We start from the raw sequence: 17,187 nt of genomic DNA, 5'->3' as shown, positions 1-17,187 counted from the left end.
AGTTCAACAAGAGACAAAATAGTAACCTTAAAAAAATGCACTGGGGTTGATTTGATCAACTAAACCCTTCAAAGTGGTGTCCAAGCATAGCCAAAATCCTATGACTGAAGCAAGTAAAAGAATATATCTAAAACTAATAGCATCAACAGACTTATTTCATGTTACAGAGCTTGTTTATTTAAAACTGGCCCAGGATACTTACAACAAAAGCAAATACATATTGTATGTATTTAGAAAACCATTGCGGAAACGTTTACTGTTATTAGAATGACTCTGTTTCAAAAATTGGTGTATAACTGTAGTAAAATTGATCACAATTTACTTAATCCCTAAAGGATTAATAATACTTTCAACTTCTCATTCCACTCATTTGCCTTTTCATCTCAACAAAAAGTGAAAAATTTGCTCAGATTACATTTTTATGACAATTTAGATGAGTTTTACAAATAGTGTTGTTGTCAGTGATGGTGGTGGTGGTGTCTATTATGGAATAAGAAGCCATGTTGATTTTGGGCTCTAACTTTTCGCCAAAATCTCTTTTTCTACCTTCCTTGGTGGTTGTTTGCTTGATATGTTTTTGTATAGTAGGTGCAGGTGTAGCTGTGTGATTAAGAAGCTTGCTTTCCAACCATATGGTTTGGGGTTCAGTCCCACTGCTCAGCACCTTGGGCAAGTGTCTTCTACTATAGCCTCAGGCCAAATAGAACATTGTGAATGGATTTGGTGGACACAAACTAAAAGAAACTTGTGTGCATATTTATGTGTGTGTGTGTATGTATGTATATATATATATATATACATATATATATATATATATATATATATATATATATATATATATGTTACTTCATAATAATCCTTATTATTGATATACATATATGTGTGTGTGTATATGTATATATATATGCTATGCTACTTCATCACCCATTACACTCTCAGAGTGGTTGGCGTTAGGAAGGGTATCCAGCTGTAGAAAACCATGCCAAATCAGACTGGAGTCTGGTGCAGCCTTCCAGCCCTGGTCAAACTGTCCAACCCATGCCAGCATGGACAATGGACCTTAAGTGATGATGATAATATATATATATATATGTCTTACGTTTAAGATGATCCCCATACATTTCCCTGAGGAGAAGTTTACATTTTTAACATCGACGATTCCTATGGATCGCATAAAGTGTAATTCTTTGAAACATATGTCGGAATAAAGTATGCAGTTATAACATGCGTTCACTCCATTCCTTAAATTTATATATACTCAAATACCCAAAATATCAAGGAGTTTCTGCCTCAAAAACAGGAATTACACCACAGTTATTTTGTGATCTTTGCTACCTTGGTTTTTATTAACCCATTTATTCTATCCGAATTATTATTAATTAGGATAAAATAAATACATATAATTAAATATATATATAATGACACTCCAGTAGGGATACTGAATGTTCTGAATTGTTTCAAATCTACAAAATTTTCATTTTCTCTTTAAAAAATGATGCTCAGTGATCCTGTATTAATGTTTAAACCAGTAAAATAAGAGTGAGAGAGTGAAAAGAGCATAACCGAGAAAGTGAGAAGGGGATTCTCTTTTGCAAGTTGTTACATTCATAATGCTATAATTGAAACTGATGGTGATATCATTGTCATGGTAACAAAAACATGGCCAAAGAATGATAACAATAAAGGCAATAGTGTCACCACTAATACCAATGGACAGAAAAACAGGGAAAAAAAAGGAACAAAAACCACAACAGCAAAAGTAAGAATTTTCCAAGTTTTATAGTCCTATGGAAGATAAAGTACATTAACATCAACCACAATGTTGCCTTCACTACAAGTGATAATTGTACCATCTCTTCTACCATCACCAATATAGCTGCTACCAGATTGACTGTGGCTTCTGGAAACACTACTACTAATAACAGCTGATATGGTGAGAACACATTTTGGATTGATGGTCATATATAGTACAAGTCACACCAACACTAATACAGTTGATACCTCTTCCAGCACCAGTACCTCATTCTCTGAGGCAGTTGGGAGCACCACGAGCAACAGCAACATTAGCAGAGAGAAGGCCAGCTCCTTTGCAGGAGTTGCCTAAAATATTGAGTATATACTTCTGCAGGAAAAGATAATTGAATTGCATGCAGGAATTTGTTAACTTTGAAAGCCAAATAGCTTCTTGGCTAGTACCAAGAAACCATTTGGAAAAGAAATAGCCCAGAAAATAGTACACTGGTGTCTGGTGTGTATTGGTTAAACTGTTGAGAGGAAATAGCCACCTATGCCCAAGTAGAAAAGTGCTTGATAGGAATTTCTAGTGATATCAACTTTATCACTCAACCCAAACAATATGATAGTATCAAGGTTGGATTCCTCTCTGGAGCACATGTGCAAAGGCATTCTATTGTCCTATGCATTAGAGTGAAGATCTTATCATTCTGCCATACTTGGTCAAGCATGTAGTGAAGATTAAAATTTCAGACATGCCACTGGAATTAGATGTCTGGTGAGAGGTGGTGTGTATTGTTCTAGAGAGAGCCATTTCTCTTCTAGAAGTTAAGAAACATTAACAGAAAAACTAGTCTGGAATTGGGTTGAAAGTTATCATGCAAGTCAAACTAAAAAATCTAGACAAAATTACATATATACAACTTCTCATTGGACAAAACCTAAATATTGTTGTGGAAGAGAAGAGAGTGAGGTGATAGTACCAACCAATTGAAGGTTCTCTGCCCACAACAAAAAGAAGCAAAAAGAAAGCTTGCACCTCCATAACAACAACTATAACAAAGCATGCACCAGTAAAAACAAACACAGTTGCAACATCAGCAGCTAAAACAAAATAGACAACCAGAGTAACAACAAAATCTGAATCAACAACTACAGAAGCAGTAGCAACAACAGAATCTGCAACATACAACAGTAAACCATGATGTCAAACCCATGGAAACCTTCCTGCAATGACCTCACAGTTCACCATAGACAACACAAGCACACACATAGCCATAGACTCATCTCTCCCTTCAGCTACTACAGACCTCCCTGGACCAGAGATGTTGCCAAGCCATGATGCTGAAGTCAGAAACAAAACCGAAGAAGCATTATACTAGATGATAATACTATAACAAAATAAAAGTGAATATAATGGTGTATATGTGTTTTAATTGATTATAATACTATATCATGATCTGCAAGTTTTATTTTATCTAAATAAAAGTATTGACAGACTTGCCATGAAAAATAAGTGTTGGCAATAAAATTATCTGTGTGGATTGTTTTTTCTTTGATATTTAATTATTTAATAACTTGTTTCTTGCATCTATTTTTAGTTTTGCAGGCAATCAATGAAGACAGTAGCCAAGTACCAACATTGTTGACTGACTACATCTTGAAAGGTTAGTATGATGCAGGCAGATGAACATATCTAGAAAGTTTGTTCATAAGTTATATTGTAATGTCATCTAAAATGTATTTCATTAACCCTTTCGTTGCCAACCCAGCTGAAACCGGCTCTGGCTCTGAGAACAAATGTCTTGTTTTCATAAGTTTTGAATTAAAATCTTCCACCAAACCTTAGTCACAATTTAGATTCCCAACACTAGCTGAATAACTAAGTTATTTTAACTAAATTCTTTGTTATATTTAAAGTAATTGAAAGAAACAGAGAGCATCTCAAAATTAATACAGTAATGAAAGGGTTAACATGAATAAAAATCCTACTGCTCAATCTGTGACAAGTGACTCCAGGAATAAAAGTTGAAATGATGACATAACCCCAGAAATCCTCAACACAAAGTAACTTGAGACTAAGTCATGCTAACCATTCAAAAAGCAAGGGCTAGGATGATATAAATTTATATAAACCCAAACATTCAGAATACTAAGACAGTACTCCTACATATCACAGGATTTCCTACTTTTAATAGCAATGACAAATATAATACTATGTGCATAATAGTATTTATCATCATTATTATCATTTAACATCCATTTTCCATGTTAGCATGGTTTTGATAGGAGCTGGCAAGCTAGAAGATTATGCGAAACTCCAGTGGTTTCTGCTAAAAACAATGAGGTAAGAGGAAAATAATCTAAAAAACAGCAAGAAAATACAAGTTTAATAGGCTCTCTTGGACTCCCCAAAAGTAATCACTTACCTGTAACTATAGAGTAGCCATTCAATATCTTCTTGAAGGTAAGTACCTTTATAAGTAACATAATCTACAATTGCAATATCATTACCAAGCTAGCAGTAGATATTATATCAGTTCTACTCTGAGCCCCATTAACCCTTTCCTTACTGTATTTATTTTGAGATGCTCTGTGTTTCTTTCAATTGTTTTAAATATAACAAAGAATTTAGTAAAATAACTTAGTTATCATTAAGCTGGTGTTAGGAACATAAATTGTGACTAAGGTTTGGTGGAAGATTTTAATTCAAAACTTATGAAAACAAGACATTTGTACTCAGAGTCAGAGCCGGTTTCAGCTGGGTTGGTAACGAAAGGGTTCAGTGCTGTTATAATACATTTGCTAACAAAAAAATTAAGCCACCCAACATCACAAGCAGAATATATATGGAGTTTAAAATCTCAGGGTATTGTTTTCGTATTGCAATGAGTATTATAGCCCCAGTGCCAACATGTACAGGTAACAAAAAACAGGTGTAGGTTTTGCACAATTGAATCTCTTAAAATACTTGTAGATGGTAATAAATTACTAAATCACAAAAACAAAAGTATAATTTCATGCATACATAAAGTTTTCAGAAATTTTGAAATCTCCAAAAAAAACATCTACTAAGTAAAAAAGTAAGGTAAAGTGCAAACCATGCATCTACTTCTAATTACCAAAATAGAAAATTAAAGTCAAATATTAATACCCTAATCATCCATCTAAAAAGAAGCTCATGCTATTCTACTGAAATTATTGTTGTTATTCTAATTATTGTCTTCTAATTGTTATTAATGTTAAGTTTTTTTTTCTCTACATAGCCACTATATACCTATAGTGCATAAAGAGCAGGAATGGCTGTGTGGTTGAGAAGTTCACTTCTTACCACATGGTTTCAGTTCAGTTCCTCAGTAGCACTTTGAGCAAGTGTCTTCTGCTGTAGCCTTAGACCAATCAAAGCCTGAAAAAAACTGAAAGAAGCCTTTTGTGTATTTATACGAGTGTGTGTGTGGGGGGGGGGGGTGATCGTTGTAAATAGGTGATGTTCTTTGTTTTCAGTCATCTGTGAAAACATATCCAACTACAGGGAAATATTACCCTACTCAGAAACAGATGAGTGTTGGCATCTAACTGTAGAAAATCTACTTCAGCCCATGCAAGTATAGAAAGATAGAAAGTGCACATTAAAATGACAATGATGTACATATTTGTATGAGCATAAATATAAGGACCCACATAGTTATTAATGTATATGAGTATATATGCAATTATACATATAGTTGTACATTTGTATATGTATGGGTGTGTGTGTGTGTGTGTGTTATATACATTTCTACATAGGTATATGTATGTACATGTGTGTTTGCATTTATTTGAGTACATCTGTACAAGCATGTGTGTGTTTATGAATGTATTTGCAGTTATGTGTGTGCATAGTATATGTAAGTGTATATAAATGTAAGCATGTACTCTATTTTTTTTTAATTAGCAGAAAGTAACAAAAGTGACTCAAGGGCCACTTATCAAAATGTCTTCAAGTCAGGGAGTTTGTTGCTTTATATAGTGTATTATAATTCTTTCTTGAACACTTGATTAAAAATTAAATCAGGAGGTCATGTGAAGAACGTGTCTATTCACAGGAAAATATGTAATCTTTATTTATTTATCTATTTGTTTACTTTTGTAACTGTTCAGTTTACAGGCAGATTATTTAAAATACGTGCATTTTTCATACAGTTTTCTAATTTCATTTTTAATTGAATGCTCCAGAAAGAGTTATAATTCATTCTATATGATGAGCTTGATAAATGTCATGCACTATTGCATGGCACCTTGAATAAGTGTCTTCTACATAGCCCTGTGCTGATCAAAGCCTTGTCAGTGGATTTAGTTGACTAAAATTGAAAGATGCCCATTATATATCTATGTGTGTATATGTTTATCTCTACCACTACTTGACAACCAATGTTAGTTTCTTTACATCCCTGTAACTTAGCAGTTTGGAAAAAGAGACCAATAGAATAAGTACCAGGTTTAAAAATAAATAAATAAATACTGGGGTTGTTTTGTTCAGCTAAACCCTTCAAGGTGGTGCTCCAGCATGACATGCAATCCAGTGACTGAAACAAGTAAAGGATGAAAGATAAAGATTCTTGTTTTGAGTTCTATTGTTCTTGTTTGTCCTACTAAACTTGTGAACGTGTGTGTGTGTGTCTGTGCATATGTGTGTGTATGTCTATATGTATATATGTGTGTGTGTGCTTATGTATATGTAAATACGTGTACATATATGTATATATGTGTTTGTCTATAAATACACACACACACACACCCAAGTATTTATTGGTTAGCTGTCAAGTATATATAAAATGTATGATTGTTCTGTTGGAAGCTTTGAAATTTGATACCTGCAGTTATTGATGCCCATTAACACTGGCACAGTGGGGGTAAAAAGTATTCCCTTCTCTACTATTATAAAGAAACTTCTCTACTCTTTTCACTTCGAATTGAATATTTTTTTTTAATCTATTTTAGCACACTAGTTATGGTCTTTGATACAATAACACTACCCAATGTCCTTTATAAATCCCAAAGGTTATTTATGTTTGTTATGCAATATCTGAATATTTTATGACAGTCTGTTTATCAGTTTTCCCAGTATAATGGATATTATTGATACTAACATACATGTAAGATGATGTAACTAAATAATTTATGAGCAAACTCCAGTTTTGTTCTGTTCATATACTTTGTGATCTTTCAAGTTACTGAGACCAGTGAAAAGAAATTTGAACTATGATATGACTACTCTTTATAGTTTTCTCTTTTGATACATAAGGATGTGTTTGGGGTTCTAAATACTGGTTATATGTTATGAAATTTAGATTTAAATCATACTATATAATTATATTATATATACAAACACATCTGTAGGTATACTGTTTTGTAGACAGACAAACATACATACATGCCAATGTGCATATATACAATATAGATACAGAATAACATGACTAACACAATTTCCTCTTATTTACATTACATTATTACTTATTACATAACATTATTATTATGTTGAATCTATTCATACATTTATTGTCTATTTCATGTAATTTTAATATATGGCCAGTCTCTATCAGAAATACTTTCCACCCGAAACTCTATAATCTCACCCAGAATGTATCAGCCACTTGCATGCAGCCCTGTCTTAAATATATATCTATGCCTCGTGATCAATTACTGTTAACCTTTTACATTTACTGCTCATGCCTGATATTAAGTACCAGTTGAGCACTGGGGTCAATTTAATCAACTCAACCCCACCCCCAAACCTTCTGGCCTTGTGCCAAAATTTGAAACCAGTATTATCTTTGAACTCATCTGTAGTTTATTCCACTGTAGTACTACTGCTTTTTAAGCATAGGAAATTGTCATTGAGTGTCTCTGATGTGTAAAATATACATTTTTGCTCTTCTAAATGTCATATTTGTGACATATTAGTCAACCTAGATCATAATAAATACTGTTCTGCATAAATAGAACAGTATAATTGGTCCAACAAAGTCTCTATGTTTTCTATGTAACAGAAATATCATATCTTAATAGTACCTCAGTCTTATGAATTATAGTACATTTTAGGACCTTCAGAGTAATTGGCAAAATTAATATCACTAGGGTAAAACCTTTAAGTTTTGTTGGTTTTGTAACTTAAGTGGCAATGTTTTCAATTTTCTACGGATCATCATCATCATTTAACATCCATTTTCCCTGCTGCATAATTTAGACAGTTTGACAGGAGCTGGCTAGCTGGAGAGCTGCCTAGGTTCCATGTCTATTTTGGCATGGTTTCTACAGCTGGATGCCCTTCCTAATGCCAAACCACTCTAGTGTGAACTGGGTGATTTTATGCAGCACTGGCACAGATGCTTTTTATGTTGTACCAGTACCCATGAGCCCACTCAGCTGAAGAGGGATGCAGAGGACATGCCTATATGCAAGGACAGACACAATTTTACTTAGCTTGACGCGTCTTCTCAAGCACAGCAATTTGTCATGAGTCTTGGTCCCTTGTCATTGATTGAAAGTATTAACCATCTCAAACTGACAAAGTAAAATGGATGTGCTGTGCAGCTAAGCACTGGACTGGTGAAGTGTCGATGTAGCTTCTACTGAGGGGTTTGGTGTAGTAGCAGTGTTCAGGGATGTGTGAGACGTGGTATGTGTTGTCACTGCCAGCACATTTGAATGACAGGTAGAATCAGAAAATGATACTTCTTGGGCATGTGATTTTTATTTGTGGTGGCAGAGGAATTGGATGCAATTGAAATATTCATTTCAGCATCAAAACCATCTATTTTTACACATCTGTCATTCATTGGAATGATTTAAATTAGTCTGGATATCACTAGGCCTGTCACTACTCATGCAACATTTATTTGCTCAACTTCCTATGTCATTCTGTACAATTAAATTACACAAATAATTTAATAAACATTACATCTTTTTCCTTTGCTAATGCTAGCAAAAAGAAAAACAAACACAAGTGGAAAAAAATAATAAATATGAAATTAGGAAAGCAAAACATGTTTTAATGGTGCATTGATGACACTACAGCTTAAAATATTAACAGAAGAAAATATTACCAGAAATCAGGTTAGATAAAATATCTATAGAAACCAGGTTAGACCTAGGCATGACTGTGTGGTTAAGAAGTTTGCTTCAGGATCTCATAGTTAGGAGTTTGGTTCCACAGTATGAAAGTTGTTAGCTAACATTCTATACCAGAGCCATTGGTCAACCAATATCTTGTGAGTGAAAATGGTTGACAGAAACTGAAGCCTGTTGTATGTGTGTGAATGTGTTTGTATGAATGATTTTGTAATTTTCTTCTTGTCTTATGTGTGTTCATTGACTGTAAACAAAACAACAGCCTCACTATCAAATACAGATGATGTATGCTTGCAGTTAACCATGGAAGCACATGAGCTTCTTTACATGTTTTGACATGTGTGAACTTTGTTCAGACTGTTCATTAGCTCAATAGACTATGGGATTATTACTTCGCTTGGAAAACATGTGAGGTTTGGCAACAGGAAAGGCATGGAAAAGTGGACATTAAAATGATGATAAATAAACAGATATAAAGAGTACTCTTGGTAAGTTTGAGAATGGAAGTTAAGGTATAATTTCATTACCTGTGAAATAAAGGGTTCCAAGAATAAAATGAGTTACTTTTCCTTGTGTATGTTGGACTGAGGTAACCACAATGTAGAGCACCAAGAACAAAAAGGTTTTCAGTGAAGTGGTTGGTGAGTTAAAGCAACAAGTTAAGGGTTATAGATTCTTTAGGTGTTGCTGAACCTGTCGTTCCATCTTGCCTAAGTACTGTGCATTGTTGAGTTTATATGCAGTTGTGGCTTCAACACTCCTCTCAGTAACTGAACTGCTCAAACTTTCCAATAAATTAACATCATTACCACTTTGCTCAGACTTTGGATCTTACCTTAAAAATCTTCATTGTTTCTATTCATAATTAGGTTAAATGATACACATTCATCATCATCATTTTAGCGTAACTTCTATGTTTGCTTGAGTCAGAGGAAACACATTGAGCCAAATTTTCGACTGCTGGATGTTTTTCTTGTTACCAAACCCAATTTATTTCCAAGTACAGTAATATATCCCCTTGTCCTTCAAATATGAACAGCACAGTGACCAGACATATTTACACAAGGTTACAAACAAATGACATCACTTGTATGATGATGACACTTGATTACAATTAGTGTGCACTGCCAACCAAATCCACTCAGAAAGCTTTGATCAGCCCAGAGATATAACAGAAGACAGGTGCTGCATAGTGGGACTGAACTCAAGACCATGTGGTTGTGAATCAAAATTCTTAATTCTTAACAACACCTTACAAATAAGTAAATTTGTTATTCCTCATACTCTTAATAATCTTATGTTATTCATTTCTGAGAAACACCAACTTTACACTTTATGATAAAAATAGCATTCAATCAAAAAATCCTTGCTCCAAAATACTTTATTTAAATGTTCAAAATTAGACTGTATTTATTTTATTCACATTATTTAATTACTGGCAGATCTAAGCATTTTAATTTTATTTGGACTAATTCATTTACAAATTTAGGCATTTTAATAAAATATTATTTAGCTACCTTTTTCTAAATTTTTAAAATATCTAACTTAAAATTCATTCTATTTTCAGTTCTGTGCCCTACGTAGGGTAATTGTGTTTGGCCTGCATCACCCACTTGACAGCAAGGAGAAAAGGCTGTGTGCATTGTTGTCAGCAGCTTCAGAATGCCTCCTGTTTTAGTACTGCAACTGTTTGAACTGCGTCACCTCTTTTCCTTTTGTCTTTGTCGTCATTTTTGCTGATTTCTATCTTATGCTATTCTCCTCTCTGGCCAGACTCAACATTTACAGCCTATTTAGCAACAAATTTCTATTTTGGCATTCATATCCTGATATGCAATTGAAGTGGGAGATTTGTTTAGAACAATCTACTAAATTTGATTATTTAAAAACACAATGGTGATAATAATGATAATAGTAAGAACAACAAGCATGCAATATTTTTTTTCTATCTCTACCATAACTGTATAGCAGAGTTCACTTTATATGCCTGTATTTTTGAAATGAGTTATTGCTTAAGTGATATGCATTGTGCAGACCAGTATCATCATCTTTTGTTTTATTATCTATATTACATTTTGATCCCAACATTTTTTCTAATTGAATATAATGTTGATATAAACACAGATGATGACTTTATCTGATCAATGTACACTACTCTAGATTTCAATTTGTGGATTTTGTTTAAAATTGACTCTGCATTTCAATGGATGAGGTACTGCAAAGTTGCTGATGTTATAAACAGAAGCAAATTTGCTAACATTTGGAATTGTTTATTCCCTTCTTTTAACATATATGTATACTATGTAATCAAAAACAGCAGAAAATTCTTTCTTCCAGTTAGAACACCCACCTAAATTTATTTTGGGAAATTGAAGGTAGTTTTGATTGTAATGATTAGTGAAATGCATAAACAATTTTATTTATTTATTACAGTTAAAATAAGTTAACTGCTGTTGTCTCACTTCTTACAAGATTATCTTCTATATTTTATGTTGCTATATTCCTGAAAAAAAAAAGCATTAATTTTTTTTTTCTCACTCCCTTTTTCTTCAGGGTCTTTTCATTTGCTATCTCTATATGTTCATGTTGCATTGCCTTGTCGGGATTTCCAACCTGCCAGACTGGCACATTCTGTATATTATTCTCTAATGTCATACATTTTGTATGGTTTTAGATTTTCCCTATCATTTTCGTGCAATTTATGCTTACTTCTCCTCTCAACTACATCAGTCTGATTAATATTTTTTGTACAACTATATCTATTCATCTTTTTCCAGTAAAGACATTCAAAATATTTTAAGTGAACAAGTTAGGACTGTGCCTGTCAACCAAAATATACAGATTTATATAGGAAGAAAAAAAAATTATTTATCCACAACAGTTCTTTATCATTTATATGTTTCCTGAATTCTTTGTACTTTTTTATTATCTAAGGACATTGAAAAAGTCACCTAAGTGTGCTTGCCTTGTATAACTCATAGCTGGTATGTTATCTTGCTATTAGAAAGCAAGTAACTACTGATGCATCAAAAAACTCACCATAGAATAGCCATCTGTATACAACAGAGCATAAAATAAAGGCTCTCTAGTCCAAGGATGTCAATTTAGTTTTTTAATCATGCTTAAATTACATTTTATTTAACAGGGAAAGAGCTGATTTTTAAAACTGCTTTGTTTCGTTTAGTTTTTGTTCACAGAAAATAACTTATTTTTCCTAATAACTTTTTATTCTATATTTTCACTACATTTTAGCAAATTTATTTGCATATACTTATGATAAATCAAGATGACCTAATACCATGGAGAACTGTTAATCTATATTGTAAATAACATCCTGCCAGCTTTTTATTCAGTGACTGAAAGAACTTTTCCTACATATTCTTGTTCTCTCTTCAGTAGCCAAGTTTGACCATTTAACAATTTTTGAATAAGCAGTGAAATCTAAAAAGTAATTTAATCTCACTTTGGTATTGTCACTCTAGTTGCAGAGCTGGCATTTTTCATTGCTATTAGAAAACCTTGAGACATCAGCTCAGTATCAAACCCTCAAGTATTTGAATAAAAGTAACCTTAGTCTGTTAGTTTTTTTTATTAGCCAAAGTGAACATAAGGTAGATAATTTATATGCATATCTGTTGTATTTCTAAGAATAATCACCAAAAATTAAAATCAAAATTACATAGTATTAGGCAGTAATGTTTTCAGTTTAATCAAATTAAGAATTAGGATAACATGACAGCTTAAAATATTCAATAAGAAAGTGATTTACTTTTCAAACAAGTCTTAACCCATTTGATACCAACCAACCTGAGACTGCCTATGGTTCTATAATGCAAACTTTTGTTTTAAAGTGATCTAAATTAAAACCTTCTATCAAAATTTCCTGTTATTTAAGTTCCTAACACCTAACATCTTAATGATGACAGTTATTTTATTAAATTCTTCAATATTTTCAAAATTAACTGAAACAAAAGCAGTTTATTTCAACAGAAATATCGTAACAAAAGGGTTAATTCATAACATCTTTTAATTGGCTTTTTTTATTAATTGCAGTGACATCCATTTTGGTTGAGTCTATATTTTAATGTGCAGTGCTACTCTTGATGAACATTGCATGCTTGTAACTTATGGTTGTTTCAATAAATCTTACACAGCTTGTGATTTTTTTTCCTTCCTTATCCTGTTTATTGTTTTAATCTGTGACTAGGAAAATAGTTTTTTTGTTTTTGCAGCTAACACTAAAAAGCATCACAAAATTATCATGCATTAATCCTATGGATGGTGTATCTACAGGATATTTAAGAAGGAATAATATAGGTAGGACCATGGAACTTGAAATCAGCAACACAAAAATTCCAGTTATTTAGACAGATCCAATGAGTGTTGGCAATGGATACTGTTAACTGCCAGTGACAAGATATAAATTGCCAAGAATATTGATAGAATCCCCTCCCTTCCCTATACCTGAGAATTGGCTATAGAATTAAAATAAAGATTGATCTTAAAAATCGAGTTGTTTGAAATGTCAAACCTTTCTACATGTATTAAAGTGGACACAACCATACTTGAACATAGTAATCCAAAAAATTAAAATTGCACTACTAGTAAGCAGGAGTAGAAATAGTTGTCCCTCTTATGGATAATTAATTGACTGTCATCTTTAATATACATATCTCACCGGAATTGTAGTCAGGTATGCAATAGGATTACACCAACCCAATAGTGTCTTGCATTACCCATAAGCTGTGCAGTCCTGTCTTTGCTTAACTCTTCTATCTTCCTATCTATATTATTACCGGTTTCTCAGATTTAAACAATGTCACCTATTTCCCTCCATCTTAAAGCAACTTCTCCGATGCTGCCAGCTAGTGATCTATCAGTCTTACTTAGTCATTGGTGAACACTAATATATAGCTTCTATAATTACACATCTATTAGAGACTTGCTCCTTTACCTTTGCCCTTCAGTGGAAATTTTTTTTCATTTAAATCTTCTTGGCTGAGCATGTCTGTCCACTGTTCATTTTTCAGATTAATCTTCTGCAGATAGGCATCATCCAGTCACCTCACACCAAACATATACTGACTTTGTAAGCCATCTTGAGAATACCCTTTGATGAGTTTCCTCTCAACATCATGACACAATAAGACTTTCCTTTACCTCATTTTCATGACTTGTTAACAAAAATTTACAAATGCAAGATAGTACTCTTTCGGATGATGACTTCCTCCTACTCCACCTTAGTACTACAACTGTTTGAACTGCGTCATCTCTTTTCCTTTTGTCTTTGTCGTCATTTTTGCTGATTTCTATCTTATGCTATTCTCCTCTCTGGCCAGACTCAATATTTACAGCCTATTTAGCAACAAATTTCTATTTTGGCATTCATATCCTGATATGCAATTGAAGTGGGAGATTAACCAGGATCTCCAACTAGAAATTCTTGTGTACATCAGTTTTGGTTAAGGTGCCCTATTTTCCGATCAGTCTAATTATGGCACATTTACAGCTACATAAAGTTAGACCACTGAACTAGTTTCACCAGTACGGTGTTGATGATGACATAAGCCATTTAGTAAGGTTATTTTCCAACAGCTCTGCTCCATTTCTTCATTTGTTATTCCATACTAGAATGGATTAGGTAAATATATTGTTGAGGCATTGCTTTACACCAGGATACTACACCTTTTCCATTATTACTCAAAAGTTGTTTTTCAAGAATGTATATTTCATTCCACAAGTGTTTGAAGGTGCAAATAGATCTTTGCTCTAAAATTTATTGTTACTATTTCAAATGTGATGACACAAGGCATATTGGGCAATAGTTTCTCAGATCAAGATAGTATTCTAGTCTTCAATAGTAATATAGAATGAGGGTTTTCCACAGCTGCTCTCTCCCACTTGATATTTCCATTGTTATACCATCTTTTCTTGGGACTTTGTCTCTCATCAGCTTGAAAGCATTATCTATTTCACTGGCCAAAATGGATAGTACTTCTTACATGTGTAACAGTGAATTGAGCATTTGATAAATGATTTTACAAACCTCTTTATCACTCTTTTGTCGGTCATTCTCAAGTATCATGATCTCAAATTTATGCAGCAACATCTCTCTCCTGCATCCATTTTCCTCTCTTCTGTAGTTCTCAGTCTCTTTTCAAATGTCATATCACCATGCAGTGGAAAACTAAAGGTGATCGTTCCTGTTCCTTTTCAGTCTTCCATTCTGCTAGTATTTTTTGTTTTCTCAAAATGCCTTCCTTGTGGTTCCTGCAGGTTTACTTCTTACTTGCCACATGCAGCTAGCCAGTAAACTGGCAGTGTAGCTCTTCATCAATTTCTTCTAGCCTACTTTTCTTCTTGAATCTGCATCACATTGAAGACTAATTCATCAAAATGTGCAGTGAATTTTATCTCTATATTTGTCAATTTTGATCTTCTCCTTAGTAAACACTGGTCATTGCTATTAAATGCCATTGTGACCAGGATGTTCCGCAATGTGCCTCATTTGTTGACCACATAATCCCATTTCAATGCTATGCATTTAAGGTTATACAAGTCCATCTCTTTTCCTGAATTGGGTTGTTCTTAATGTAAAGTCTTTACTTTGGCTCAGTGACTGAACATTTTCCTTTCACTTCTCTTTCCGAACCCAAATTTTACAATGTTTTTTGTCATCACCTTTTCCTGACCTTCACTTTGAAATCTGTCAGAGCATTTTTACCAGGTCTTGTTAGAATTCTTACACTTCATCTTACATGTGAGAAAATAGATATCAATGAACTTGAGCATGGCATTTCCTGGGAGTTAAATGTGTAGCACCCCAGTGTTATGATATTGCTAAATATGGTTTTCACACCATCCATTTTTTGCTCTCAAACCTATGCCACATCTTGCTTCTGCATCATCTACCTTTCCCTTTGATTCATGGGGGAGTGAAACTTGTCTTTACACACTATTTTAGCTTTTGAATGAGCCATCACACTGAATGAGTTTGGAAGTCAGTTACTTCACTAGTTTGGCTGGCTTCCAGCCTCTAGCAAATCGACTATGTGACCACTTTTGCAAAACAGTCTTTTTGGAACTGCCAGAGTATGTACCCTGCTACAACAGCTATTGGGCAGCCCTTCACTACAAGCTGTCTACAAAGGTCATAGATACCAGATTCTCAAAATATTTTGACCAACAACCAGATATCCAGAATAAACACAGCACAATAGACTGCATATTCACAAGAGAGCCACTGAAAGATTCGCACTAGGAATATCATTGGTTACATGAAGATGACAAGTCAAAATAGTCAGGCACAATCAAAGGAAGAATGTGACTAGCAATGTGCAAGGATATCATAGTTTAAACACAAACAATTTGTCAAAACTGAGCAAATCCATAAAAAGTTTTTTTAAAAAAATGTTGCCATGCAAGGTCTTGTTTCTACAGTAACCATTATTTTTTACTGTATTGTTGATCATATAGTCCAGGTACTAAAACCTTAGGGTAGTTCAGTACAGAGGAAACCTTGTCTATCTGTGGTCTTGGGCACAGATCATTCAGCAGTTTTTTAATGCCAACAGCTTTGTTTAGGATATGTAAGAGATAACATTTTTTCAAAGCATGTGCACATTGTCATTCCAGTTAACTGACTGGTTACAAATGTTGCTAGGTAGACATTTTTCAGTGGTTAAAAATTCCACAAATCCAATGCATTTGATTTGAATGCAAAATTTAAACTTGTGCTTAATAAGTAACAAATTAAAAATTAAATAAGTCTGGACATATCAGCAAATAATCCTTCAGTGACACCAGCCAACAATGAACATCACAGATCCAGTACCTGCACATTTTTCTTTCATTCATTCATAAAAACAAATATCCAGTAACCCATTTCAGCCACAATAAGTCCTTTATCGATCCAATACAGTATAAAAGATAAATTGAGTTAATACTGCTGGACTGGGTTTTCTTGTTTGCACCAGGATTAAAGCAATGACTAGCCTCATACCAACCCTAATTTCATTACATTGGAACAATGCAAGTAGCAATAATATAATTAAAACAGTGGCTTATACTGGAAGAAATCAGATAAGTATTTTAAACTGTTATGAAATAAAACAATTGCCAATAAGTTTTCATTATGGTTCAGTGGCAAAAGTCATAATTGATTGAAATCCTGTCAATGGAGCTAGACAGCAGAGTCAACAGGACAGTAAACAAAATACCATATTTAGCTAGTTCAAATCCCAAGCAGTAAATTTTGCCATTCATTCATCCTTCTGATGGTGCCAACAAGAAAGAAAAAAAAAAAAAACAAGAACAAAGCATATTAAATATCAAAGAAAACTA

General features: G+C 33.5%; 1 protein-coding gene across 2 annotated transcripts in view; it reads left to right on the top strand.

Moving 5' to 3' along the window:
* Nucleotides 1–13,000, top strand: part of LOC106873561 (fasciculation and elongation protein zeta-2) — a 72,735-nt gene extending 59,735 nt beyond the window's left edge. Inside the window, exons 7-8 of one of the 2 annotated variants that reach the window (XM_014920987.3) lie at nucleotides 3,336–3,401; nucleotides 10,412–13,000. In XM_014920987.3, coding sequence (XP_014776473.1) covers nucleotides 3,336–3,401; nucleotides 10,412–10,428 — 83 coding nt within the window. In that variant the 3' untranslated portion in view covers nucleotides 10,429–13,000. Of the gene's footprint in view, nucleotides 1–3,335; nucleotides 3,402–4,009; nucleotides 4,202–10,411 lie in introns of those variants that run through there. The other variant, XM_052968869.2, reaches the window with a different exon arrangement.
* The last annotated feature ends 4,187 nt before the right edge of the window (nucleotides 13,001–17,187 follow it).

The sequence above is a fragment of the Octopus bimaculoides genome, chromosome 6 (assembly GCF_046866305.1).
Source record: "Octopus bimaculoides isolate indiv1 chromosome 6, ASM4686630v1, whole genome shotgun sequence".
Classification (NCBI taxonomy): domain Eukaryota; kingdom Metazoa; phylum Mollusca; class Cephalopoda; order Octopoda; family Octopodidae; genus Octopus; species Octopus bimaculoides.
The sequence above is the reverse complement of the archived record's forward strand: the minus strand, read 5'-3'. Positions and strand labels throughout refer to the sequence as shown.